This window comes from Herpailurus yagouaroundi, unplaced genomic scaffold (assembly GCF_014898765.1).
Source record: "Herpailurus yagouaroundi ecotype Mexico unplaced genomic scaffold, PumYag 159, whole genome shotgun sequence".
Classification (NCBI taxonomy): domain Eukaryota; kingdom Metazoa; phylum Chordata; class Mammalia; order Carnivora; family Felidae; genus Herpailurus; species Herpailurus yagouaroundi.
Window position 1 is genome coordinate 9,436,674 of NW_024412400.1, and position 27,547 is coordinate 9,464,220.

The following is a 27,547-nucleotide window of genomic DNA, read 5'->3' on the forward strand; positions in this document are numbered from 1 at the left end:
CCCTCTCTCTCTGCCCCTCCCCCGCTCATGCTCTGTCTCTCTCTGTCCCAAAAATAAATAAACGTTGAAAAAAAAATTTTTTTTAAATAAAATAAGGGGCGCCTGGGTGGCGCAGTCGGTTAAGCGTCCGACTTCAGCCAGGTCACGATCTCGCGGTCCGGGAGTTCGAGCCCCGCGTCGGGCTCTGGGCTGATGGCTCAGAGCCTGGAGCCTGTTTCCGATTCTGTGTCTCCCTCTCTCTCTGCCCCTCCCCCGTTCATGCTCTGTCTCTCTCTGTCCCAAAAATAAACAAACATTGAAAAAAAAAATTTTTTTTTAAATAAAATAAAATTTAAAAAAAACTTTGAAAATAATTTAAAAGTTAAAGTAAATGATCTAATATAGACTGTATTTTTCCTGACTTTTCCCAAAAACACCACTAAGTTGCTAATTACTTAGGGATGTTTATTAGTCATTCTTCACAATTGGTGTGGCACTAAACAAACAAAAGGTCACCCATTCCAGATTGAAAATGTGGCATCTGTTATAGCGAATTCAACAGCTTCTGTTTATATGCTACTTGTTCTCCTGGATCGTAGGTAGCTCTGTGTTTTCCCAAAGGGAGGAAAACATAGTCCACTTACCCAGTTGGTTATTTCAGGCCTTTTGCACTTATCAGTACAAAGAATAGCTACAAAATTGATTGTTCCCTTCCGTCGCCCTTTATAAACAACAGTCTTGCTTCCTCTGCCAATCTCCTCATACAGAATGAAGTTTTCCATCTCCGGGCCAACTTCTCACATTGGATAAAACAACAGCCTAATAGCATCTCTAGTTCCTACAAGGCAAACAAAAATAAAACTTATAAATGCAAGCTAGTTGCACGATTAATTAGCCTAGGATAGTATGTTAATCTAATAATTCTATAAACTCAGAAAATTCACCTACAAGTGTTGTATACCAGTGTCTTTTTGTAGGGGAAAATAAAACTAAAAAACTAATACTCAACTTCCTTCAACAAGGTCTTAAAAAATGATGAAAATGACAGCTATTTCTAACACATGTAACAAAATGAGGGATGAATGAGATTCCAATGTATCTCGACACTTTTGTTACCAAGGAAGGCACGTTGTGTCAATATCTGTATAGAATGGGGCAACATATGACCCACCTAAACCTCAAACAGAGAAGCAAGAGACAATGTATGTTAAAATACTTTATAAACAAATATGGAATGCTAATATTTCCATCTAATCCAGAGATAGTCTAAGAAATCAATCCAAATATTAAAGTCAGCTGTTACCAAACTCCTGGTTCCTGGACCAAACCCTGCTGTTTTTGTAAAATTTAACTGTATCATAATCACACCCATTCACTTCTATATTGTCTAAGGCTCCTTTTAGACTACAATTGCAGAGTTGTTATAACCAGAGCAATGGCTTCAACACATTCTAAAATACTTACTATCTGGCCCTTTACAGAAAAGAGTTTGCCAACTCCTGTTTTAAGTTAAAAAAAAAAAATTTAACCAACCATTTCATCATCTAGGATATAACCAGATAAGAGTTCATTTTCTTGGCCAACAGAATGCCCTAATTTGCATGCATGAATAGGAGTTGATGCAGTCTTTCATCGGTTAGATTTTATTTAGAATTGAAGTACAGTAGTGAATTCAGGATTTTAAACAACATATTTATAATACATCAAAGTAGTTAATTTGCAAAATATATTTTAAATTGGCATCTCATAGATGGAAGGATTTTACATAACTATAGAAAATTTCCCAGAAATCATCCCGTAAGCAGTAGATATACTCTTTAAAAGCAGCTCATGTTTCTATATGGTATCCAGTAAGTCAGAAACTATACCGAAAACTCTTTGAAAAAGAGAATGTAAAACAGAAGTTAATGGGTATGGTGTTTCTTTTGGGGCAAATGAAAATGTTCTGAATTAGTACTGATGATTGCACAACTTTGTGAATACACTAAAAATCACTGAATTGCACGTTTTAAAGGGGTAAACAATATAGTATGTGAATATCACAATTTTTATCGATATAATTGACATGTACATTAAGTTTAAAGTGTACAGGTGTTGATTTCAAACATTTATAGATCATAATCTGATTACTATCATAGCATTAGTCAACACCTCTACATGTCACATAATTACCACTTTTTTGTGGTTAAGAACATTTAAGATTTAGTCTCATAGCAACTTTGAAGTACATAATACATTATTGTTTAGTGTAATCACTATGATATACATTAAATCTCTGGAACTTATTTTCTGTTGTGGGCCATACAAACACTGGCTGAGGGACATATTTGGCCAAGAGGCAGCCGTTTGTCCTGTCTTGGCATATGGAACCAGTAATCAAAGAATCTAACAACTAATTCTATGATTCCATCTTCCAATGACATTAAAATTTACTGCAAAAAGCGAAATAATCTCCTATAAAGATGTATAGGCTACTAGTTACATTGAATTAGATTACAAACCTGGTCTCTACACCAAACCAGAAGAACTCAGACTACTGACAGCAAAATTCTTTAAGCAGAAAGGATGTGGGAAAAATCTGAATTTAAATCAAAGGAAACCCAGGACACCTGGGTGGCTCAGTTGGTTGGGCGACCAACTTTGGCTCAGGTCATGATCTCATGGTTCATGGGTTCAAGCCCCGCATTGGGCTCTGTGCTGACAGCTAAGAGCCTGGAGCCTGCTTTGTATTCTGTGTCTCCCTCTCTCTGTCCTTCTCCTGCTCATGGTTTCTCTTTCTTTCAACTATAAATATTTTTAAAATTTTTTAATAAACGGAAACCCAAAAATGGCACAGATAGTAAAAGGGTTCATTAAAAAAATAAATTCTAAGTTCCAAGTTCCCTATACTCTCTCCACTCTAAGACCCACTCTTTAAAAAGAGCCAATCCTGACTCCTGACCCACCAAAATGCAGCCTAGACACGAGTAATTTTGTGGCAACAATACATAGTATGTAATATAACCAAAGAAAGATTAAATTGGCAGTATGTTAAGATGGAAAAGCTATTTAGCCAGGAAAAAACCAGACCTTTAATTACATGTTCACAACTTGGCTCTATCAGGATACACAAGGATAAGGTGTTGAAATAGTCTCCTGACTTTTTATATAAGACAGAGAGTTGATTCCTTCAGGGTCGACTGGGTGGCTCAGGTGGCTAAGCATCCAACTCTTAATTGTGGCTCAGGTCATGACCTCACAGTTGTGAAATCAAGTCCCTTGTCAGGCTCTGTGCTGGGCCTGCTTAAGATTCTCTCTCTCCCTCTCTGTCCCTCCTCTGCTCACCCTCCCTCTTTCCCTCCCTCCCTCTCTCTCAAATAAATACATAATTGATTCCTTGAGAATATGGTTTTAAGCCACGAGAAAAAAATTAAATCTTTACATTTTCAATTTGATTCAAGCCAAATAAATTCTTTTCTGAATTCTTTTACTGAGTAGGGGCATCTGAGCAGAACAGGCAGTCTGAAATTAACAAAATGCATCAATTACAAAGTCAGCTAAGGTTGGTTTACTATTGAAGCACTTCCCCTCTCTGGGGCTCAATTTCCTTAGAATAAAATAAGAATTGGATCAGATCATCTTGTAAATTACCTTTTCAAATTGGAAATTCCACAACTTATTTAAGATTCTTTTTGACTCCAAGGGCATCCTCACCTTATACTTCCTAATATTTAATGTGTAAGCTCTTACATTATAAAATAAAACACAAATACAGAAAACCCCCCAAAAATAAATGTATAGTTTAATGAATTATTATAAACGGGACTGACCGTTGGGGAGTTCAAGCCCCACATCACATTCACAGCGTGGAGCCTGTTTGGGATTCTCTTCCTCACTCTCTACTCCTGTCCCACACTCTCAAAATAAATAAGTAAACTTAAAAAAATAAATAAGCACGAGGGCTAACCTTGTGATCACCACCCACTTGGCCTGCCACTCCAGAAGTCCCTTCCTGAGCCTATGGCAATCACAACTCCTCTTTTCCAAAAGTCATCACTCTCCTGACTTTCACAGTTATCACTTTCTGGCATATCTTTAACGTTTTCTCACCGAGTGTGCATTCCCAGACACCACAGGTTAGTCTTCCACGTTTTCTAAAGGCGTGGCATGTCTTTTAAGGCTCTTTTATTTTTTTTTTTTTAATTTTTTTTCAAGGACCTTTTATTTTTTTTTTTTTAATTTTTTTTTAACGTTTATTTATTTTTTTGGGACAGAGAGAGACAGAGCATGAACGGGGGAGGGGCAGAGAGAGAGGGAGACACAGAATCAGAAACAGGCTCCAGGCTCTGAGCCATCAGCCCAGAGCCCGACGCGGGGCTCGAACTCACGGACCGTGAGATCGTGACCTGGCTGAAGTCGGACGCTTAACCGACTGCGCCACCCAGGCGCCCCTCAAGGACCTTTTAAATCTACAAGTTAATCTAGGTATTATCAGAGAAGGCAGAAGTCAGAGCAAGTCACGCTTAGGAATAAATGAGGCATTTAAGATACGGGGGCACAGAACCTACATTAAACAAACTCTTCGAGGGGCGCCTGGGTGGCTCAGTCGGTTAAGCGTCTGACTTCGGCTGTCATGATCTCACGGTCCATGAGTTCGAGCCCCGCATCAGGCGCTGTGCTGACAGCTCGGAGCCTGAAGCCTGTTTCAGATTCTGTGTCTCCCTCTCTCTCTGACCCTCCCCCGTTCATGCTCTGTCTCTCCCTGTCTCAAAAATAAATACACGTTAAAAAAAAAAATTTTTTTTTAAATAAACTCTTCGAAACTGACGAGGTGATAGAGGTAGGAAGATAAAACCCTCCCTTCATTTCTCTCTACCTTCAGATCATTAACTCCTCCACCAGCAGCAGCCACCGCCGCCCCAGCCCAGGCCTACTGAATAAGAAATTCTGGAAGCGGAGCCCAGCAATCTGTGGTTCAACTCCCTCCCGCCCCACCCCCCGGGACGCACACTCAATTTTACTACCCACAGGCCAAAACAACCTTTTTCGAGGGCATTAAAGGTGGCAGGCACTGCGCTTTGCATTCAACAGGTGCTTCTCCTCGAAGCACTTTACAGACCAAATTAACTGCAGGCTTTGAGTTTAGTCTGACCTGGAAAGTGCAGGCTCGGGGTCGCTAGGTCAACACCCCCCACTCCAAGCAGCTCGTGACCAGCGAACTGGAGGCTTTCACTGCCTCTCTACGTCCACGGACATCTGCCAGCACCGCCGGCTTAGAGCTCGGGACGCGTTGCTGGGGTGTTTAGGGGAAGAACTCCGAATCGAGGACGTCCATAAAGCGCATCTCCCGAACCCTACAGCCACGAATCCTCCCTGCACCCAAGTCCTTGAAGAGGTATCCCGTGTTCCCTGAACCAAAGCCTCGAGAGAATTGTCTAAGGTGTTTAGTTTAACCCGGTAACAAAGCAGAGCCCTGAGAGAGAGGAAGACGCGAGGGGCACAGGGTCCACGGAGGGAGGGTAGGTGAGTGGCGCCCCTCCAGGCCCGTACTGTCCTCCGCGCTCGCTCATGGAGACCCGAACCCAAACTCGTGGACCCCAAAACTACCATGGCTACTCACCTGAGCACTCAAGGCGGAGAAGCCGCCGACCCAGCGGGCTGCTCCCGCGAAGGCGCGGGTCTCAGCTTCGACCCCTTCGGGACCGGTCCACTGGCCAAGGCCAGGGGTGAAGCAATGGCATACGGCGGAACGCGCAGGCGCAGTTCAAAGCTGTGTGGTCCAGCACCCCTCTGCATTTGGATTCGCCCATGCCGTCTCCAGGGCAGCACGCAGAACGCCGGAAGGAGCGCGGGGCGCTGACTGGCTGAGCCGTTTGGGTTCTCATTGGCTGAGGCCCGGAAGTGCGGGACCTTGGCAAAGCGTTTGTCCAACCTAACTGGGTGTGGGGGCCGGGTTCTTGGGCAGATAGGGGACCTATGCGCAGTTGGGGGCTATGAAAGCCTGGGCCGTTGTCATTTCTTCTCCCCCTACACTGTCTTCTGTTTCCTCCCATCCGTTTTTTGACGCTTGCCAGAGCTCAAAGACGTGGCGACATAGTCTGAGTAATAGCTGAGAATGAAGCCGGCTTCTCGTGTTCCTCACTCTTTAGAAAAGTGAAGACTGTGGACAACCTTGCTTCTTGCACATGAGAAAACAGACCAGATTCTCCGTCTGTTTATGGTTTTCAAAGCTCCACGTCCTCAAATTCCAGGCGCCAGACGCCAGCACCAGCTCCCCTCTTTCTTCCATTCAAGTTAGCTCAGTGGTTCTCAAATTTCAGCATCCGAATCACCTGGATGCTGTTGAAACACATTTCTGGGTCCCACCCACAGAACTTCTGATTCTGTGCACCTGGATGAGGCCCAAAAGTTCTCAGTTCCATCATGTTACCAAGTGATGTGGATGTTACTAATCAGCGGCCATGCTTTGCTTTATATAGAAGGGCTGTGCCTCTCTTTACTCTCAGGTGAATCACATCTATTCTTTGACTTCTAACCCTTCCTACGTTCTCAGGAATCTTTCTCCGTGGTTTCTGCTTGCAGGATAAACCTGGAAATACTTTCCAAATGACATGAGCAAAAGGCCAAGAGTAGTGGAGAATGGAGAATGCCTTCTGAACCCTGAAGTTTTTTCTGCCCAGAATAGTGCCAGCAGCTAATGTTCTAGTCTTTGGCGAAAAAATTAGAAGGTTCCCTGTTGGGGAAAGAGATTTGCCTAATACCTGGCAGAAGGGAAGGTCTCCCATTGAAAGAGCTCAGTGCCTTATCTCAACTAAAGGAAGTTCACTAATCAATAACCTTCCCCAAATGTGTGATAAACACTGAATAAGCCTTTTAGTGCCTTACTCTGGCATATGAATACTCTGGCATATGAACACACAGAAATATCAAGATATGTGAGGAAAGATTCTAACATGAAAGAGATTAAAATAAGCTAACCAATGCAAGTAACTCAGAGGAAACAAATACAATGCAGAAGCCAGGCTAAAACTTCAAAATTATTAATATTCTAGATGTGAAAATGCATAGCATCTATAGTTTGTATTTTTTTTCCTTTAATCCAAAAGATATTTAAGAGCAGTTTTTATTTGTTTCCTTTTAATTAACTAGTTAGATGTTGTTCGACTGTGTGTATTTGGTTTGGGGAAGCTATTGAAACTTCCTTTGTTATAATAAATGATTAATATTTTTTAATGTTCCACAGGAGTTTGGAATGCAGATCTCTTATTTGTTGGCTTCAAAATTTCATATGCATACTTTCAAGTTTATTAAGTGACATGTTTGAATCTTCCAGACCTTCTTTTTATGTTGCTTCGTCCTGATTTCTCTGCCAGTTCTTGAGAAAGGTGTTTTGAAGTTACTCGTTATGCTCGTGGATTTGCCAATTATTTGTTTCTGGGTTTAGTTCAAGGTCAGCGAGCTTAGAAAAACAACAGCAAAATGACCCCAGTGAAAATAGGAGGAAAACATTATTAAAGTTAAAACAAGAAATGAATGAAACCGAAAGGGAAAAAAAAATCCAACCAGGAGTATAAATTCAGAGGGCAGGAGATTGTTTCCATGATTCCCTTCTGAGCTATAATTTCCCCAGAGAACTAGACACAGAAGCTGACCATGGTGCCCTGGGGGCTCCAGCTTTTCCTAAGATATGATGTGCTCTATGCCCAGGTTACCAGCTCAGGGAATGGACTGTTCTGGAGACGGCAGCTGGAGTCTGGGAGCCTCAAGACCAATGCACCCCATCTCTCTGGAAAGTCTGGGAGAGGACACGATCATTCTAGCACCAGTTTACAAGTGTAAATGCACTGAAAGAGCCAGATGCCATCTCCCTCTTGGATGGGAGGTTTTCAACCTTATAATACTAACCCATAGCTTTTAAAATTACTGGCCTCCTGGGAGGTCTTTTCCCTTTAATAACAAAATTAATCACTCTTTTTTTTTCTTTTTTTTTTCAACGTTTATCTTTATTTTTGGGACAGAGAGAGACAGAGCATGAACGGGGGAGGGGCAGAGAGAGAGGGAGACACAGAATCGGAAACAGGCTCCAGGCTCTGAGCCATCAGCCCAGAGCCTGACACGGGGCTCGAACTCACGGACAGCGAGATCGTGACCTGGCTGAAGTCGGACGCTTAACCGACTGCGCCACCCAGGCGCCCCCAAAATTAATCACTCTTAACATCCTTTACACATACTGTGGCAACTCCAGGATGGACTAGATTTTCAGAGAAATTACTTTTTGGGGTCATTACTTGCAACAAATTCCTTAATGACTGGTCCCTTCTCACCATCTTCTCCTTAGCACATCCTATGCACCTCTGACCCCGCTTCCCCCTCATGCACCTGATGGTGCTTTCTTCTTCTTCCTTCCCAAAGCCCATGTTACTGTGCAAAACATATTTTACTGATAGTGTGGTAATAACAGAGGTTACAACACAGAAAAGAAAGAACTTAAAAGTGAATGTTAGACATGGTCATGGCAAGGGTGTTAGGAAGCAGGCATTTGCACACTGCCAGGGAGAGAGCAGTTTGGCAATACGTATCGAAATACCAAATGCACATCCCCATTGACCAAGCAGTTCTTCTAAAATTTTATCATACATATGTGTGTGTGTGTGTGTACTTACATTTGAAAAATGGCATATGCACAAAAGTATTCAATGCAGATGAGGCATTTTAAAAAACTGGTAACAGGGGCACCTGGGTGGCTCAGTCGGTTAAGCATCCAACTTCAGCTCAGGTCATGGTCTCGCAGTTTGTGGGTTCAAGCCCCACGTCGGGCTCTGTGCTGACACCTCAGAGCCTGGAGCCTGCTTCGGATTCTATGTCTCCTCCTCTCTCTGCACTTCCCATGCTCATGCTCTATCTCTCACTGTCTCTCAATAATAAATAAATGTTTAAAAAAATTAAAAAAAAAACTGATAACTCAAATTTATATCAGCAAGAGACTGATTAAATTAGAAATGAATTTTTCTCTTTGTGTGCTGATATAAAAATATAACCAAGGCTAGTTGTTAAGGGGGAAAAGCAAGGTGCATAACACTGAGCGTAGTATATTACCATTTGTAAAAAGAAAAAAAGAGGAACAAGAATACATGTAGATATTGGGGCGCCTGGGTGGCGCAGTCGGTTGAGCGTCCGACTTCAGCCAGGTCATGATCTCGCGGTCCGTGAGTTCGAGCCCCGCGTCAGGCTCTGGGCTGATGGCTCGGAGCCTGGAGCCTGTTTCCGATTCTGTGTCTCCCTCTCTCTCTGCCCCTCCCCCGTTCATGCTCTGTCTCTCTCTGTCCCAAAAATAAATAAACGTTGAAAAAAAAAAAATTAAAAAAAAAAAAAAAAAGAATACATGTAGATATTGGCTCATATAGGCAAAGAATAGCTCCAACATCTCCTGAGGGAAGGGCAAGAAACCCTTAACGGTTGATTGTTGGAGGGGACCTGAGTGGGTGCAGGGCTGGGTATAAGAGATGACAATGTGTACATCTCAAATTTGAAACCACATAACGGCACTACCTATTCTACTGTATGTCACATAATTTAAGTGAATATATATATATTTTTAATTATATATTACACACATATATGGAACGTAGCTTGTCTACATTCTGCAAGCCTTCCGGCCATGCACCATGCTCCTCCTTCAGACTCTCCCTAGAGCTCCATTTTCCCTTCTCACCTCTTCTACCCAGTCCAAGGCTGACACCCCTCCTTCTTTGTCTTCAGGGAAATATTGTCTCAGTCCCCTCATCTTATCTGATGGAGCACCTGAACTTCCAGTCCATTAACAACCTCCTCTACAGAACTGATCTAATCTTTCATCCACAGGAAGGTCATTAAGGAGTTTCCGTAAACAAGTGTTGCCCGCTCCTAATTGTTACCTTTAGAAATGCAAAGAGTCTGTAGATTATTTGAATTTCGAGTTTTCTCTTAACAAATCTCAAGCTGAATTATTAAGCCACATTCCCTGTCCCTGAAAGGGAAGGGCCCTTTCCCTTTCCTCCTTCCTGGTACACGGTTAACACTGAAATGAGTGTTCTTATCCATCCATCTCGCAAGCAGCTCTGATTTGCTGCCTGAGGGTAAATTCGCATGTGATAGGATGGTGTCAAAGGTTTAACATTTGCTTTGTGATTTGTAAAAAATACTATTTTTAAGCATAGGAAGGCATTTCCCATGTGGAGATCAGCTACTCACCTATTTTTCTACTTTCATTGTTTCAGTGTTCACACTGGATTATTCAGCCCATCTGGAATTGATTTTGGTGGACATTGGGAAATTAGGTTCTAACTTTATATGCCTCAGAATAATTAACCAGTTATCCCAGCACTAACCTTCTCCCTTTCCTCGGGCACTTGTGACGCCTCCTTCACTGTAGACCAGTTTTTTAATATGCACATTAAGGTCTGTTTCTAGCTTATTAATTTTGATCTGTGGAGCTATTTGTGAAGTAGAGATGATCCTTAATGATGTGAGCTTTAAATTTTTATAACATGGAAGAAAGAAAAATTACCTGCAGAGAATGAAGGGGCAGGATGACAAGGAGAACATGGAGGGGAGGGAATGATTAAGACAAGGCAGTGCGTGATGTGTGTGATGGGGCATCATTTAGAGTAGAAGCACTAAGACACACTAACAGCCCACCTGTGGCTGCAGAACGTCAAATTATGAGAGAAAAGGTCTGGCACGGTGACCCTCTAGAGTTTGCTGCAGTCTAGGAGCAGGATCAGAGGAATCATATGTATTCAAGTGCATTCATTCGACAAATATATACTCGGGGCTGCTGTACATCAGGCAAGGCATTCTCTCCTGAGTCTAAAGCAGTGAACAAAAAGATAGGAGCCTATTAGAAGTGGAGAGAGAAATACTGTCCCAGGAGTAGAATACACAGTGGGGCTTATACATCTGGGTTTTCTTTTAGGACAGGCATTGTGGATGATTGTCAATTATTGGCAGTGCAGAACATGAATCTCTTTCTTCTGTTTGGGTTAGGTTGAGTTGCTTACTATCTTAGGTTGAGTTGTCCAGAAGTGGAACCTAAGAAGGGGATTTTTGTGCATGTGATTTATCGGGAAGTGTTGCTAGGAAGAGGAGAATGAGGAAAATAGGACAGGGCACGGGAACGGCTAAGAATGAGTGTGGTCTATTTGAAGACAAGGTTTGGCCCAAATCCACTGGTAGCTCTGAACCATCAATTGCAACCTAGAGTTGGTTCCACTTTAAAGCTGAGGTGTCACTTCAAATGCTAATGTAGCAGTCAAAAATCAGGCTACTAGGGATGGGCAGCCTAATTTCCAAGGTTGAGGTGGTTACTGGTCAGATAAGAGTAAATTTCAGCAGAAGGCGGTACATGGAGGATGGGTATACTAGCCAGGTACAGAAAACCTGGGTAAGAAATCGGGAGCATGAACTACATTGAACAAATGAGCCTTACACTAGCCTTAACCCTAATTCTAACTATAGCACTGGAGGTAACCCCAGCTGTAGTCCTATGGCTTTCTTTGTCCTAAGGTTGGCAAAGTCAAAGCCATAACCCTAAATCTACTTTGGTTCAACACTAGACCTATGTAAGCCCTAACTCTAATCCAAGCCCCAAATGTAACCCTGACTTTAGCCCAAACAAAACTCTGCCACTAGGTTAGCCTGAGCCCTAGTCCTTGCCCCAATCTAAGCCCTGATCCTAACCTTAACCTAAACTCACGTCATAGCTTGGACCCTAGCCCTCATCCTAGTCCTGTGGTTCTCTTTATTCTTTCTTGAGGTGTTTTTTTTTTTTTTTTTTTTTTTTTTTTTTTTTTTTTTTTTTGCCTAACTCCCAGCCTTCCCAATACACCTGTGAACCTCCCAGTATCTTACCAATATATTCCCTTTAATCAAAGTCCATTTCTGTTGCTTCCAGTTAAGAGTCCTGAAAAATGTAGAAATTGATCCCAAGAGTAGATGCAGGCTAAAGAAAGACCTTAAAAGTTCAGAGCAAACACGGGGTGGATATCAGGTCTATCTGGGGAGCAAGACAATGAAATCTAGTTCATCTTAAGGGATGGGAATTTGGCAACCTGTAGCAGAATGAGGGAAAATAATAATTGAAATTATTAATTTTTTTAACGTTTATTTATTTTTGGGACAGAGAGAGACAGAGCATGAACGGGAGAGGGGCAGAGAGAGAGGGAGACACAGAATCGGAAACAGAATCGGCCATCAGCCCAGAGCCTGACGCGGGGCTCGAACCCACGGACCGCGAGATCGTGACCTGGCTGAAGTCGGACGCTTAACGACTGCGCCACGCAGGCGCCCCAATAATTGATATTATTATCTGCAGTCACTTGGGATGGATACCCATTTGAAAAAAGACTTCAGAGTAAAAAGTAATTGCTACAGGGGACACACACACACACACACACACACACACACACACACACAAGAATTTAAGATCCAGGACTTGAGATAGTTTCTTGTAATGGGGTTGGACAGTATTAAGTTCCTAAATTCTTGGTTTCAAGCATGGACTAAAATCTCAGGAATCTGTATGGCTGTGATGAAACAATCTCTTATTTCAAAGCTACATGATTTAAATTGAAAACAAGAAATGTAATCCTTTGGATTACAAATACGTCGGCTGAATTTATAGTCATCCCTATTTTCTTAGTTGAATAAAACTGGTCTCAAGGGTGGTCTGTTGTGTTTTAATACCAAAGCTCCAAGATATAAAATATAAATCAAAAGTTCTTGGAATTTTTGGTCTCGGACTGTCTTTCCACTACTTTTTTTTTTTTCACTTTTTTTTAAATGATTTACTTTACATCCAAGTTAGTTAGCATATAGTGCAACAATGATTTCAGGAGTAGACTCCTTAATACCCCTTACCCATTTAGCCCATCCCCCCTCCCACAACTCCTCCAGCAACCCTCTGTTTGTTCTCTATATTTAAGAGTCTCTTATGTTTTGTCTCCCTCCCTGTTTTTAAAATATTTTTGCTTCCCTTTCCTTATGCTAATCTGTTTTGTGTCTTGAGTGAAGTCATATGATATTTGTCTTTCTCTGACTAATTTTGCTTAATATCCACTAGTTCCATCGATACAGTTGCAAATGGCAAGATTTCACTATTTTTGATTGCTGAGTAATACTCCATTGTATTTATATACCACATCTTCTTCATCCATTCAGTAGTTGATGGACATTTGGGCTCTTTCCATACTTTGGCTATTGATAATGCTGCTATAAGCATTGGGGTGCATGTGCCCCTTCAAATCCGTATTTTTGTATCCTTTGGGTAAATACCTAGTAGTGCAATTGCTGTGTCATAGGGTAGTTCTATTTTTAATATTTTGAGGAACCTCCATACTGTTTTCCAGACTGGCTGCACCAGTTTGCATTCCCACCAGCAGTGCAAAAGAGATCCTCCTTCTCCACATCCTCGCCTATGTCTGTTGTTGCCTGAGTTGTTCTGTTGAGACATTCTAATGGATGTGATGTGGCATTTCATTGTGGTTTTGATTTGTATTTCCCTGATGATGAGTGATATTGAGCATTTTTTCGTGTGTTGGCTGGCCATCTGGATGTCTTTGGAGAAGTGTCTATTCATGTCTTTTGCCCATTTCTTCACTGGATTAATTGCTTTTTGGGTGTTGAGTTTAATAAGTTCTTTATAAATTTTGGATATTAACCCTTTATCTGATAAGTCGTTTGCTAACATCTTCTCCCATTCTTTCGATTGCCTTTTAGTTTTGTTGATTGTTTCCTTCACTGTGCAGAAGATTTTCATTTTGATGAGGTCCCCATGGTTCATTATCACTTTTGTATCCCTTGCCTCTGGATACGTGTTGAGTAAGAACTTGCTGCAGCCAAGATCAAAGAGGTTTTAGCCTGCTTTATCCTCAAGGATTTTGATGGCTTCCAGTCTTATATTTAGGTCTTTCACCCATTTTGAGTTTATTTTTGTGTGTGGTGTAAGAAAGTGGTGCAAGATCATTTTTCTGCATGTCGTGTCTAGTTTTCCCAGCACTACTTGCTGAAGAGACTGTCTTTATTCCATTGGATATTCTTTCCTGCTTTGTCAAAGATTAGTTGGCCATATGTTTGTGGATCCATTTCTGGGTTCTCTATTCTATTCCATTGATCTGAGTGTCTGTTTTTTGCCAGTACCATATGGTCTTGATGCTTATAGCTTTGAAATACAGCTTGAAGTTGGGGATTGTGATGCCTCCAGCTTTGGTTTTCATTTTCAAGATCGTTTTGGCTATTTGGGGTCTTTTCTGGTTCCATAAAAATTTTAGGATTGCTTGTTCTAGCTCTGTGAAGAATGCTGGTGTTATTTTGATTGGGATTGCGTTGAATATGTGGATTGCTTTGGGTAGTATTGATGTTTTAACAATATTTGTTCTTCCTATCCAGGAGTATGAAATATTTTTCCATTTTGTGTGTGTCTGTGTGTGTGTGTCTTCTTCAATTTCTTTCATAAGCTTTCTATAGTTTTCAGTGTATAGTTTTTTGTTTGTTTTTTTACCTCTTTGGTTAGATTTATTCCTAGGTATTTTATGGTATTGATGCAATTGTAAATGAGATCGGCTCCTTGATTTCTCCTTCTGTTGCTTCATTATTGGCGTATAGAAATGCAACTGACTTCTGTGAATTGATTTTTGTATCCTGCGACTTTGCTGAATGCATGGATCAGTTCTAGCAGTTTTTTTGGTGGAATCTTTTGGGTTTTCCATATAGACTCTCATGTCATCTGCGAAGAGTGAAAGTTTGACCTCCTCCTGGCTGATTTGGATGCCTTTTATTTCTTTGTGTTGTCTGATTGCTCAGGCTAAGACTTCCAAAACTATGTTGAATAACAGTGGTGAGAGTGGACATCTCTGTGTTGTTCCTGACCTTAGGGGGAAAGCTCTCAGCTTTTCCCCATTGAGGATAAGATTAGCGTTGGGGTATTTCATGTATGGCTTTTATGATCTCAAGGTATGATCCTTCTATCCCTACTTTCTTGAGGGCTTTTATCAAGAAACGATGCTGTATTTTGTCAAATGCTTTCTCTGCATCTATTGAGAGGATCATGTGGTTCTTGTCCTTTCTTCTTTTGATGTGATGAATCACATTGACAGTTTTGCAGGTATGGAACCAGCCCTGCAACCCAGGTTTAAATCCCACTTGGTCGTGGTGAATAATTTTTTTAATGTATTGTTGGATCCAGTTGGCTAGTATCTTTTTGAGGATTTCTGCATCCATGTTCATCAGGGAAATTGGCCTCTAGTTCTCCTTTTTAGTGGGGTCTTTGTCTGGTCTTGGAATCAAGGTAATGCTGGCCTCAAAGAATGAGTTTGGAAGTATTCCTTCCATTTCTATTTTTTGGAACAGCTACAAGAGAATAAGTGTTAACTCTTCTTTAAATGTTTGGTAGAATTCCCCTGGAAAGTCATCTGGCCCTGGAATCTTGTTTTTGGGGGATTTTTGATTACTAATTCAATTTCTTTACTGGTTATTGGTCTGTTCAAATTTTCTATTTCTTCCTGTTTCAGTTTTGGTAGTGTATATGTCTCTAGGAATTTGTCCATTTCTTCCAAATTGCCCATTTTATTGGCATATGACTGCTCATAATATTCTCTTATTATTGTTTGTATTTCTGCTATGTTGGTTGTGATCTCTCCTGTTTCATTCTTGATTTTATTTATTTGGGTCCTTTCCTTTTTCTTTTTGATCAAACTGGCTAGTGGTTTATCAATTTTGTTAATTCTTTCAAAGAACCAGTTTCTGGTTTCATTGATCTGTTCTACATTTTTTATTGTTGTTGTTTCAATAGCACTGATTTCTGCTCTAATCTTTATTATTTCCTGTCTTCTGCTGGTTTTGGGTTTTGTTTGCTGTTCTTTTTCCAGTTCTTTAAGATGTAAGGTTAGTTGTGTATCTAAGACCTTTCTTCCTTCTTTAGGAAGGCCTGGATTGCTACATACTTCCCTCTTATGACTGCCTTTGCTGTGTCCCAGAGGTTTGGAGCTGTGGTGTTATCATTTTCATTGGCTTGCATGTACTTTTTAATTTCCTCTTTAACTTCTTGGTTAGCCCATTCATTCATTAGTAGGATGTTATTTAGTCTCCAAGTATTTGTTATCTTTCCACATTTTTTCTTGTGGTTCATTCCGAGTTTCACAGTGTTGTGGTCTGAAAATATGCACAGTATGATCTCAATCATTTTGTACTTTTTGAGGGCTGATTTGTGTCCCAGTATATGATCTATTCTGGAGAATGATCCATGTGCCCTGGAGAAGAATGTATATTCCACTGCTTTGGGATGAAATGTTCTGAATATATCTGTTAAGTCCATCTGATCCAGTGTGTCATTCAAAGCCATTGTTTCCTTGTTGATTGCTGTTAGTGGGGTGTTGAAGTCCCCTGCTATCATGGTCTGATTATCAATGAGTTTCTTTATGTTTGCGACTAATTGCTTTAAATATTTGGGTGCTTCACATTTGGAGCATAAATGTTTACAAATGTTAGGTCTTCTTGGTGGATAAACTCCTTAATTATGATATAATGCCCTTCTTCATCTTTTATTACAGTCTTTATTTTAAAATCGACATTGTCTGATATATGTATGACTACTCCAGCTTTCTTTTGTCAACCATTAGCATGATAGATGGTCCGCCATCCCCTCACTTTCAATCTGAAGGTGTCTTTCGGGCTAAAGTGGGTCTCTTGTAAACAGCATATAGATGGTTCTTGTTTTCTTATCCATTCTGTTACCCTGTGTCTTTTGATTGGAGCATCTAGCCCATTGACATTAAGAGTGAGTACTGAAAGATATGAATTTATTGCCATTATGTTGCCTATAGAATTGGAATTTCTGGTGGTGTTCTTTCTAGTCTTTGTTGCCTTTGGTCTTTTTTTTTTTTTTTTTTTTTTGTCTTTTCTCCCCTCAGAGAGTCCCCCTTAAAATTTCTTGCAGGGCTGAGAGGTTCGGAAGATGGTGGCATAGGGGGACGCTGGGCTCACCTCGTCCAGCTAATCACTTAGATTCCACCCACACCTGCCTAAATAACCCAGAAAACCTCCAGAGGATTAGCAGAAGGGAGTCTCCGGAGCCAAGCGCAGACAAGAGGCCCACGGAAGAGGGTAGGAAGGGAGGAGAGGTGGTGCGCGCTACACGGACTGGCGGGAGGATCCTGGGCGGTGAAGGGGCCGCCCGCCAGGCAAGGCGGAATCCCCGAGTCTGGCTTGCAAAAGTGGAGGGGCCGGACAGAGTGTGTTCTGACAGCCAGCAGGACGTAACATCTGGAATGTTATAAGTCAACAGCTCTGCTTGGAGAGCGGGAGGGCGAGAGGACACTGGGAGGGAGAGGTGTTGAGTCCCAGAGGACAGAGCTCAGCTCGGCAGGGAACAAAGGTGCTGGGAAGTGCCATCTCCCTCGCCCATCCCCAGCCAAAATCCCAAAGGGAACCAGTTCCTGTCACAGAACTTGCTTGCACCGCGCAAACACCTAACGGGGTGCTTCTGTAGATCCATCCCTCCCACGGGTTGGCCTCCCTCCCACGGGTTGGCCTCCCTCCCACAGGGGACCACCGAGGGCAAAGAGGCTAAGCCTGCCCCTCCTGCCCCTGTGCACCTTGCGGATCCACCCCGGCTAATACGCCAGATCCCATGAAGCAGCACCACAAGCCTGGCAGTGTGCAAGCAGCCCAGACAGGGACCACACCACTCCACAGTGAGTCCTGCCCCTGGGAGAGGGGAACATAAGGTACACACCAGTCTGATTGTGGCCCCAGCGGTGGGCTGGGGCAGACATCGGGTCTGACTGTGGCCCTGCTCACCAATACAAGTTACTCAGACAGCACAGGGGAAGTGCCCTGCGGTTTGGAGCCACCTCAGGGACTACCCAAAATGACGAAACGGAAGAATTCTCCTCAAAAGAAACTCCAGGAAGTAGATCAAAACGATTTAAGCAATATAACGGAACAAGAAGGTAGAATAATAGTCATAAAATTAATTGCTGGGCTTGAAAAAAGTATAGAGGACAGAAGAGAATCTATTGCTACAGAGATCAAGAGACTAAGAAATAGTCGTGAGGAGCTAAACGATGCTATAAATGAGGTGCAAAATAAAATGGAGGCGGCCATAGCACGGACTGAAGAGGCAGAGGAGAGAATAGGTGAATTAGAAGATAAAATTATGGAAAAAGAGTAAGCTGAGAAAAAGAAAGGTAAAAAAATCCAGGAGTATGAGGGGAGAATTAGAGAACTAAGTGATGCGATGAAACGTAATAATATCCGTATAATAGGGATTCCGGAGGAGGAAGAGAGAAAGGGGCTGAAGGTGTACTTGAACAAATCATAGCCGAGAATTTCCCTGATCTGGGGAAAGAAAAAGGCATTGAAATCCAAGAGGCACAGAGAATTCCCTTCAGACGTAACTTGAATCGATCTTCTGCATGACATATCATAGTGAAACTGGCAAAATACAAGGATAAAGAGAAAATTCTGAAAGCAGCTAGGGACAAACACGCTCTAACATATAAAGGGACACCCATAAGACTAGTGGCAGACTTATCTACTGAAACTTGGCAGGCCAGAAAGGAATGGCAGGAAATCTTCAATGTGATGAACAGAAAAAATATGCAGCCGAGAATCCTTTATCCAGCAAGCCTGTCATTCAGAATAGAAGGAGAGATAAAGGTCTTCCCAAACAAACAAAAACTGAAGCAATTCATCACCACTAAATCAGCCCTACAAGAGATCCTAAGGGGGATTCTGTGAGTGATATGTTGCAAGACATCACAATGACTCTAAACCCATATCTTTCAATAATAACTCTTAATGTAAATGGACTAAATGCTCCAACCAAAAGACATAGGGTATCAGAATGGATAAAAAAACAAGACCCATCTATTTGCTGCCTACAAGAGACTCATTTTAGACCTGAGGATACCTCACCTTCAGATTGAAAGTGAGGGGATGGAGAACTATCTATCATGCTACCGGAAGTCAAAAGAAAGCTGGAGTAGCCATACTTATATCAGACAAACTAGACTTTAAATTAAAGGCGGTAACAAGAGATGAAGAAGGGCATTGTATAATTATTACAGGGTCTATCCATCAGGAAGAGCTAACAATTATAAATGTCTATGCACCGAATACAGGAGCCCCCAAATATATAAAACAATCACAAACATAAGCAACCTTATTGATAAGAATGTGGTAACTGCAGGGGACTTTAATACTCCACTTACAACATGGTCAATAAAGAAACAAGGGCCCTGAATGATACATTGGATCAGATGGACTTGACAGAGAATATTTAGAACTCTGCATCCCAAAGCAACAGAATATACTTTCTTCCCGAGTACACATGGAACATTCTCCAAGATAGATCACATACTGGGTCACAAAACAGCCCTTCATAACTATACAAGAATTGAGATGATACCACGCACACTTTCAGACCACGATGCTATGAAGCTTGAAATCAACCACAGGAAAAAGTCTGGAAAACCTCCAAAAGCATGGAGGTTGAAGAACACCCTACTAAAGAATGAATGGGTCAACCAGGCAATTAGAGAAGAAATTAAAAAATATATGGAAACAAACGAAAATGAAAATACAACAATCCAAACTCTTTGGGATGCAGCTAGGCAGTCCTGAGAGGAAAATACATTGCAATCCAGGCCTATCTCAAGAAACAAGAAAAATCCCACATACAAAATCTAACAGCACACCTAAAGGAACTAGAAGCAGACAGCAAAGACACCCCAAACCCAGCAGAAGAAGATAAATAATAAGATCAGAGCAGAAATAAACAATATAGAATCTAAAAAAAACTGTAGAGCAGATCAATGAAACCAGGAGTTGGTTTTTTGAAAAAATAAACAAAATTGATAAACCTCTAGCCAGGCTTCTCAAAAAGAAAAGGGAGATGACCCAAATAGATAAAATCATGAATGAAAATGGAATCATTACAATCAATCCCTCAGAAATACAAGCAATCATCAGGGAATACTATGAAAAATTATATGCCAACAAACTGGACAACCTGGAAGAAATGGACAAATTCCTAAGCACCCACACACTTCCAAAACTCAACAGGAAGAAATAGAAAACTTGAATAGACCCATAACCATCAAAGAAATTGAATCAGTTATCAAAAATCTCCCAACAAATAAGAGTCCAGGACCAGATGGCTTCCCAGGGGAATTCTACCAGACATTTAAAGCAGAAATAATACCTATGCTTCTCAAGCTGTTCCAAAAAATAGAAAGGGAAGGAAAACTTCCAGACTCATTCTATGAAGCCAGCATTACTTTGATTTCTAAACCAGACAGAGACCCAGCAAAAAAAGAGAACTACAGGCCGATATCCCTGATGAATAAGGATGCAAAAATTCTCAATAAGATACTAGCAAATCGAATTCAACAACATATAAAAAGAATTATTCACCAGGATCAAGTGGGATTCATTCCTGGGATGCAGGGCTGGTTCAACATTCACAAATCCATCAACGTGATACATCACATTAATAAAAGAAAAGATAAGAACCATATGATCCTGTCAATCGATGCAGAAAAAGCATTTGACAAAATTCAGCATCCTTTCTTAATAAAAACCTTCGAGAAAGTCGGGATAGAAGGAACATACTTAAACATCATAAAAGCCATTTATGAAAAGCCCACAGCTAATATCATCCTCAATGGGGAAAAACTGAGAGCTTTCCCCCTGAGATTAGGAACACGACAGGGATGTCCACTCTTACTGCTGTTGTTTAACATACTATTGGAAGTTCTAGCATTAGCAATCAGACAACAAAAGGAAATCAAAGGCATCAAAATTGGCAAAGATGAAGTCAAGCTTTCACTTTTTGCAGATGGCATGATATTATACATGGAAAACCCGATAGACTCCAACAAAAGTCTGCTAGAACTGATACATGAATTTAGCAAAGTCGCAGGATACAAAGTCAATGTACAGAAATCAGTTGCATTCTTACACACTAATAATGAAGCAACAGAAAGACAAATAAAGAAACTGATCCCATTCACAATTGCACCAAGAAGCATAAAATACCTAGGAATAAACCTAACCAAAGATGTAAAAGATCTGTATGCTGAACACTATAGAAAGATTATGAAGGAAATTGAAGAAGATATAAAGAAATGGAAAAACATTCTGTGCTCATGGATTGGAAGAATAAATATTGTTAAAATGTCAATACTACCCAAAGGTATCTACACATTCAATGCAATCCCAATCAAAATTTCACCAGCATTCTTCTCGAAGCTAGAACAAGCAATCCTAATATTTGTATGGAACCACAAAAGACCCCGAATGGCCAAAGTAATTTTGAAGAAGAAGACCAAAGCGGGAGACATCACAATCCCAGACTTTAGCCTCTACTACAAAGCTGTAATCATCAAGACAGCATGGTATTGGCACAAAAACAGACACATATACCAATGGAATAGAATAGAAACCCCAGAACTAGACCCACAAACGTATGGCCAACTAATCTTTGATGAAGCAGGAAAGAATATCCAATGGAAAAAAGACAGTCTCTTTAAGAAATGGTGCTGGGAGAACTGGACAGCAACATGCAGAAGGATGAAACTAGACCACTTTCTTACACCGTTCACAAAAATAAACTCAAAATGGATAAAGGACCTGAAATAGGTGAGACAGGAAACCATCAAAATCCTAGAGGAGAAAGCAGGAAAAAACCTCTGACCTCAGCCGCAGCAATTTCTTACTTGACACATTTCCAAAGGCAAGGGAATTAAAAGCAAAAATGAACTACTGGGACCTCATGAAGGTAAAAAGCTTCTGCAATGCAAAGGAAACAATCAACAAAACTAAAAGGCAACCAATAGAACGGGACAAGATATTTGCAAATGACATTTCGGACAAAAGGCTGGTATCCAAAATCTATAAAGAGCTCAACAAACTCCACACCTGAAAAACAAATAATCCAGTGAAGAAATGGGCAGAAAACATGAATAGACACTTCCATCAAGAAGACATCCAGATGGCAACAGGCACATGAGAAGATGCTCAACATCACTCCTCATCAGGGAAATACAAATCAAAACCACACTCAGATATCACCTCACGCTGGTCAGAGTGGCTAAAGTGAACAAATCAGGAGACTATAGATGCTGGCGAGGATGTGGAGAAACGGGAACCCCCTTGCACTGTTGGTGGGAATGCAAATTGGTGCAGCCACTCTGGAAAGCAGTGTGGAGATTCCTTAAAAAATTAACAATAGATCTACCCTATGGCCCAGCAATAGCACTGCTAATAATTTACCCAAGGCATACAGGAGTGCTGAGGCATAGGGGCACTTGTACCCCAATGTTTATAGCAGCACTTTCAACAATAGCCAAATTATGGAAAGAGCCTAAATGTCCATCAACTGATGAATGGATAAAGAAATTGTGGTTTAGGGGCGCCTGGGTGGTGCAGTCAGTTGGGCGTCCGACTTCAGCCAGGTCACGATCTCGCGGTCCGTGAGTTCGAGCCCCGCGTCAGGCTCTGGGCTGATGGCTCAGAGCCTGGAGCCTGTTTCCGATTCTGTGTCTCCCTCTCTCTCTGCCCCTCCCCCGTTCATGCTCTGTCTCTCTCTGTCCCAAAAATAAATAAACGTTAAAAAAAAAAATTTAAAAAAAAAAAAAAGAAATTGTGGTTTATATACACAATGGAATACTACTTGGCAATGAGAAAGAATGAAATCTGGCCTTTTGTAGCAACGTGGATGGAACTGGAGAGTGTTATGCTAAGTGAAATAAGTCATACAGAGAAAGACAGATACCATATGTTTTCACTCTTATGTGGATCCTGAGAAACTTAACAGAAGGCCATGGGGGAGGGGAAGGAAAATAAAAAGGTTAGAGAGGGAGGGAGCCAAAACATAAGAGACTCTTAAAAGCTGAGAACAAACTGAGGGTTGATGGGGGTAGGAGGGAGGGGAGGGTGGGTGATGGGTATTGAGGAGGGCACCTGTTGGGATGAGCACTGGGTGTTGTATGGAAACCAATTTGACAATAAATTTCGTATTGAAAAAAATTTCTTGCAGGGCTGATTTAGTGGTCATGAATTCCTTTAATTTTTGTTTGGGAAAATTTTCATCTCTCCTTCTATTTTGAATGACAGCTTTGCTGTATCAAGAATTCTTGGCTGCGTATTTTTCTGATTCAACACATTGAATACTCCTTTCGGGTCTGCCAAGTTTCTGTGGATATGTCTGCTGCAAACTTGATCTGTCTTCCCTTGTCTTCCCTTCTCCTATGTTCATCTGTTTTGTTTTTTAAATTTCACATATGAGTGAAATCATATATTTGTCTTTCTCCGACTGACTTATTTCACTTAGCATAACATACCTTAGTTCCACCCACACTGTGGCAAATGGCAAGATTTCATTCTTTTTGATTGCCAAGTAATATGTGTGTGTGTGTGTGGACATCTTCTTTATCCATTCCTCATTTGGGCTTTTTCCATACTTTGGCTATTGTTGATAGTGCTTCTATAAGCATTGAGGTGCATGTGCCCCTTCAAATCTGTATTTTTGTATCCTTTGGATAAATACATAGTAATGCAATTGCTGGGTCGTAGGGTAGCTGTATTTTTTATTTTTTTTTTAGCAACCTCCGTACTGTTTTTGAGAGTGGCTGTACCAGTTTGCATTCCCACCAGCAGGGCAAAAGTTTTCATATTTCTCCACATCCTCACCAACATCTGTTGTTTCCTGAGTTTTTCTTTTGAGCCATTCTGACAGATGTGAGGTGGCATCTCACTATGGTTTTGATTTGTATTTCCCTGATGATGAGTGACGTGGAGCATTTTTTCATGTGTCGGTTGGCAATCTGCATGTCTTCTTTGGGAAAGTGTCTATTCTTGTCTTTTGCCCATTTCTTCACTGGGTTATTTGCTTTTCTGGTGTTGAGTTTGATAAGTTCTTCATAGATTTTGAATGCTAACCCTTTGTCTGATATGTCATTTGCAAATATCTTTTCCCATTTGATTGGTTGCCTTTCGTTTTGTTGATTGTTTCCTTTGGTGTGCAGGCGCTTTTTATCTTTTTTTTTTTTAATTTTTTTTTTTAACGTTCATTTATTTTTGAGACAGAGAGAGACACAGCATGAACGGGGGAGGGGCAGAGAGAGAGGGAGACACAGAATCGGAAGCAGGCTCCAGGCTCTGAGCCATCAGCCCAGAGCCTGACGCGGGGCTCGAACTCATGGACCGCGAGATCGTGACCTGAGCTGAAGTCGGACGCCCAACCGACTGAGCCACCCAGGCGCCCCCAGACGCTTTTTATCTTGATAAAAAGTTCATTTTTACTTTTGTTTCCCTTGCCTCTGGAGACATGTCATGTAAGAAGCTGATGCAGCTGAGGTCAAAGAGGTTGTTGCCTGTTTTCTCCTCTAGGATTTTGATGACTTCTTGTCTTACGTTTAGGTCTTTTATCCATTTTGAGTTTATTTTTGCGTGTGGTGTAAGAAAGTGGTCCAGGTTCATTCTTCTGCATGTCGCTGTCCAGTTTTCCCAGCACCACTTGCTGAAGAGACTGTCTTTATTCCTTTGGGTATTCTTTCCTCTTTGTCAAAGATTGGTTGGCCATGAGTTTGTGGGTGGTTGGATTTTCTGGCAAGCCAGTGGCCCACGTTTCAAAGCAGAGAGGAAATTGCCACACCTTGTCTCTCTACTACTAAGAAAGATACACGATGTTTGCTAGGCTGCTTTGGATTTCTGAGGCAAAATATTCGGATGTGTGACCCCGAGTTTGCCAAATTATACGAGAAGGATGCCAAATTTGAGTGGATCCAGGAATGAAAGAGCCTTTCCAGCCTGTCCAGGCTAATGAGCAAATAGCCCTGTGATTTGGTCCATATACTCCAACGGATGCAGTGGTCTGCATCAGTCCGCATGGATCCTGTGGTCGTCCTTGACAGCACTAGCCCATGGGTGGTGTCTTTGAATTTGAAACGGAGCATCCTCTCCTCATCAACTAACTCTCTTTGAGAAATAGTTGTTACAGGCCCCTGGAAGATACCATTTGATATTAGGTACCCTTGGGATGTGAGCTGCTTATCATGACCTGAGTTATATGATCCAGCAAGTCATTAAGGTGGGTGTGCCCAGTGTTAGTACTACATTGTTAATTGTAGGTCCTGAAGGTATTAGCAAGCTGCCTGAGCAGGTTGGTCACACTCCCAGCATGTCTACTCTTGATGCATATTAACCCTCCTTTTTTTAAAATGCTTTATTTTTTTAAGTAATCTCTACATCCAACATGGGGATCAAACTCATGACCCAGAGATCAAGAGTTACATGCTGTACCAACTGAGCCAGCCAGGCACCCCTAGAAACTCCTTTTTAACCCACAGCTTTTTGTCTTGGGGCATTCCTTTTGACCAGTTGACTATTGAAGAAAAATTCAAGCCTGGCCTACAATGTTCTCTGCAAGGTTTCTTAGAACCAACCAGAGGTGGACTGCTTTTGCGTTATAGACAGGAGAGACAAAGAAAGACCGCTTTGAAACCTAAAGGAAAGAAAATCCTCCTGGGGATGGGGGGAGCTTTTAAATAGCAAATCCACTTTTCTGGGTGGAGAAAAGCCCAGAAGTAAAGAGTTATAAGATTCATAGGCAGTAACTAACGGTCACAAGAAGTAATATCCTAGGGCATCATTCCTCTCTTGTAATCTTATCCTGATATATTTAATGCAACTATCTCCCCCACACCCTTCTGTGCCCTTCCTGGTCCTTCTGCTCTGCCTATCATCAGTCTAGGACTTACAGCCCATCATCGGCCAAATCCTTTGGTTGTTCCCTGAACACATCATCGCTTCTGTAATCCTTTTAAGGCATGGCTATTTTATTTTTCCCACACCTCAAATGGTTGGGTCATTGTCACTCTCACCTTGTTTTTACTTTCCCAATCACTAAAATTACTCTCCTGTGTATGCTCACAACTACCCTGAACTTACCTCGCTTTCTTCATTAAATTCAGCATTAAAAACAACTTTGAGGGGCGCCTGGGTGGCGCAGTCGGTTAAGCGTCCGACTTCAGCCAGGTCACGATCTCGCGGTCCGTGAGTTTGAGCCCCGCGTCAGGCTCTGGGCTGATGGCTCGGAGCCTGGAGCCTGTTTCCGATTCTGTGTCTCCCTCTCTCTCTGCCCCTCCCCCGTTCACGCTCTGTCTCTCTCTGTCCCAAAAATAAATAAACGTTGAAAAAAAAAAAATTTAAAAACAACTTTGGATCTACTCCTGAAATCACTGTTGCACTATATGCTAACTAATTTGGATGTAAATTAAAAAAAATAAAATTAAGTATTATGTTGAAAAATAAATAAAATTAAAAATTAAAAAAGAAAAAACAACTTTGGTTAAACTCAACTTTCTTCCTCCCTTTCATGCCAACATGGAGCAGAGGATTGTGGTTGGAGAGAAACACGCAATCATGCCGATCTAGTCCTACTTTAAATGTATAACCCAGGCATCTCATATGGTCTCTCAGGCCTCCAGGATATCCTACATTTTCTTAGACAATTCACTTTTTCCCTCTTTGGGCTGACTCACAGTTTCTCTCTCGTCCAACCTCAGATAGTGGTGACTCAGGTCCCCACACTCACTCACAGTGGAAGCACCGAATCAACACATTTACATCTATCTGAATCCGTGAACCCCATCTCCCCACTTTCACAGTGGATGGCCAGCCTCCCCCCACCACACAAACACACTTGTTCCCTGGATCCATCCCCTCTCTCCTGCATCATCAGTCTGCTCCTCCGGCGTTAACTTGATACATTCTACTTTTTTGTCTCTTGCTAGATGCAATTTCACGAAAATAATTTAGGAGATTTCATGAAACTGTTATCTTTTTTTTTAAATTTTTTTTGAACGTTTATTTATTTTTGGGACAGAGAGAGACAGAGCATGAACGGGGGAGGGGCAGAGAGAAAGGGAGACACAGAATCGGAAACAGGCTCCAGGCTCTGAGCCATCAGCCCAGAGCCCGACGCGGGGCTCGAACTCGTGGACCGCGAGATCGTGACCTGGTTGAAGTCGGACGCTTAACCGACTGTGCCACCCAGGCGCCCCATAAACTGGTATCTTTTTAGCAAAATTCAAACGACATGGCCTCAAACACAGAGAGAAAATTACAATAAAACAATCTTTAAGGAAGAAATTGAAAACTTTGCAAAAGATGCCGAACGTCCAATCCCTCAAAAAGCTAAATCAAGGTAAGTTTTGTGACCCCAGCTTCACTAATAATATGTACCTTTTCTTTTATCGAAGTACAGTTGACATACATGTTACATCAGTTTCGGGTATATGGCATAGCGATTCCACCACAACTCTACACATTATGTTTTCCTCACCACAAGCATAGCCGCCATCTGTCACCATACGGTGCTCTTACAGTAGGCATCGACTATATTCCCTACAGTCTCTTTATTCCCATGACTTCTTAATTCCATAACTTCTTCATTCCATAACTGGAAGCCTGTATCTCCTACTCCCTTTCGCCCATTTTGCCCATCCCGCATTCTATTCTCCTCTGGTACCCCCCCCATCCATTTGTT

At 41.6% G+C, this 27,547-nt stretch overlaps 1 protein-coding gene and 1 long non-coding RNA gene across 8 annotated transcripts in view; one reads left to right on the forward strand and one right to left on the reverse strand.

Moving 5' to 3' along the window:
* ULK4 (unc-51 like kinase 4) overlaps window positions 1-5,688 on the reverse strand; it is a 586,637-nt gene extending 580,949 nt beyond the window's left edge. For all 7 annotated transcript variants that reach the window (XR_005791953.1, XM_040479906.1, XM_040479903.1 and 4 more), the window contains exons 1-2: window positions 5,579-5,688; window positions 624-817 (exon numbers count right to left, since the gene is read on the reverse strand). Coding sequence is in view for 6 of the 7 variants with exons in the window: in XM_040479906.1 (XP_040335840.1) it covers window positions 624-761 (138 nt within the window). In the remaining variant the exon portion in view is untranslated. The remainder of the gene's footprint in view (window positions 1-623; window positions 818-5,578) is intronic.
* Window positions 5,689-5,877: 189 nt separating this feature from the next.
* On the forward strand, window positions 5,878-26,833 carry LOC121033305 (uncharacterized). The gene is made up of 4 exons (XR_005791815.1): window positions 5,878-6,464; window positions 7,202-7,343; window positions 7,666-7,793; window positions 26,793-26,833. It is a non-coding gene; the product is annotated as an uncharacterized LOC121033305 (long non-coding RNA).
* Window positions 26,834-27,547: the final 714 nt, after the last annotated feature.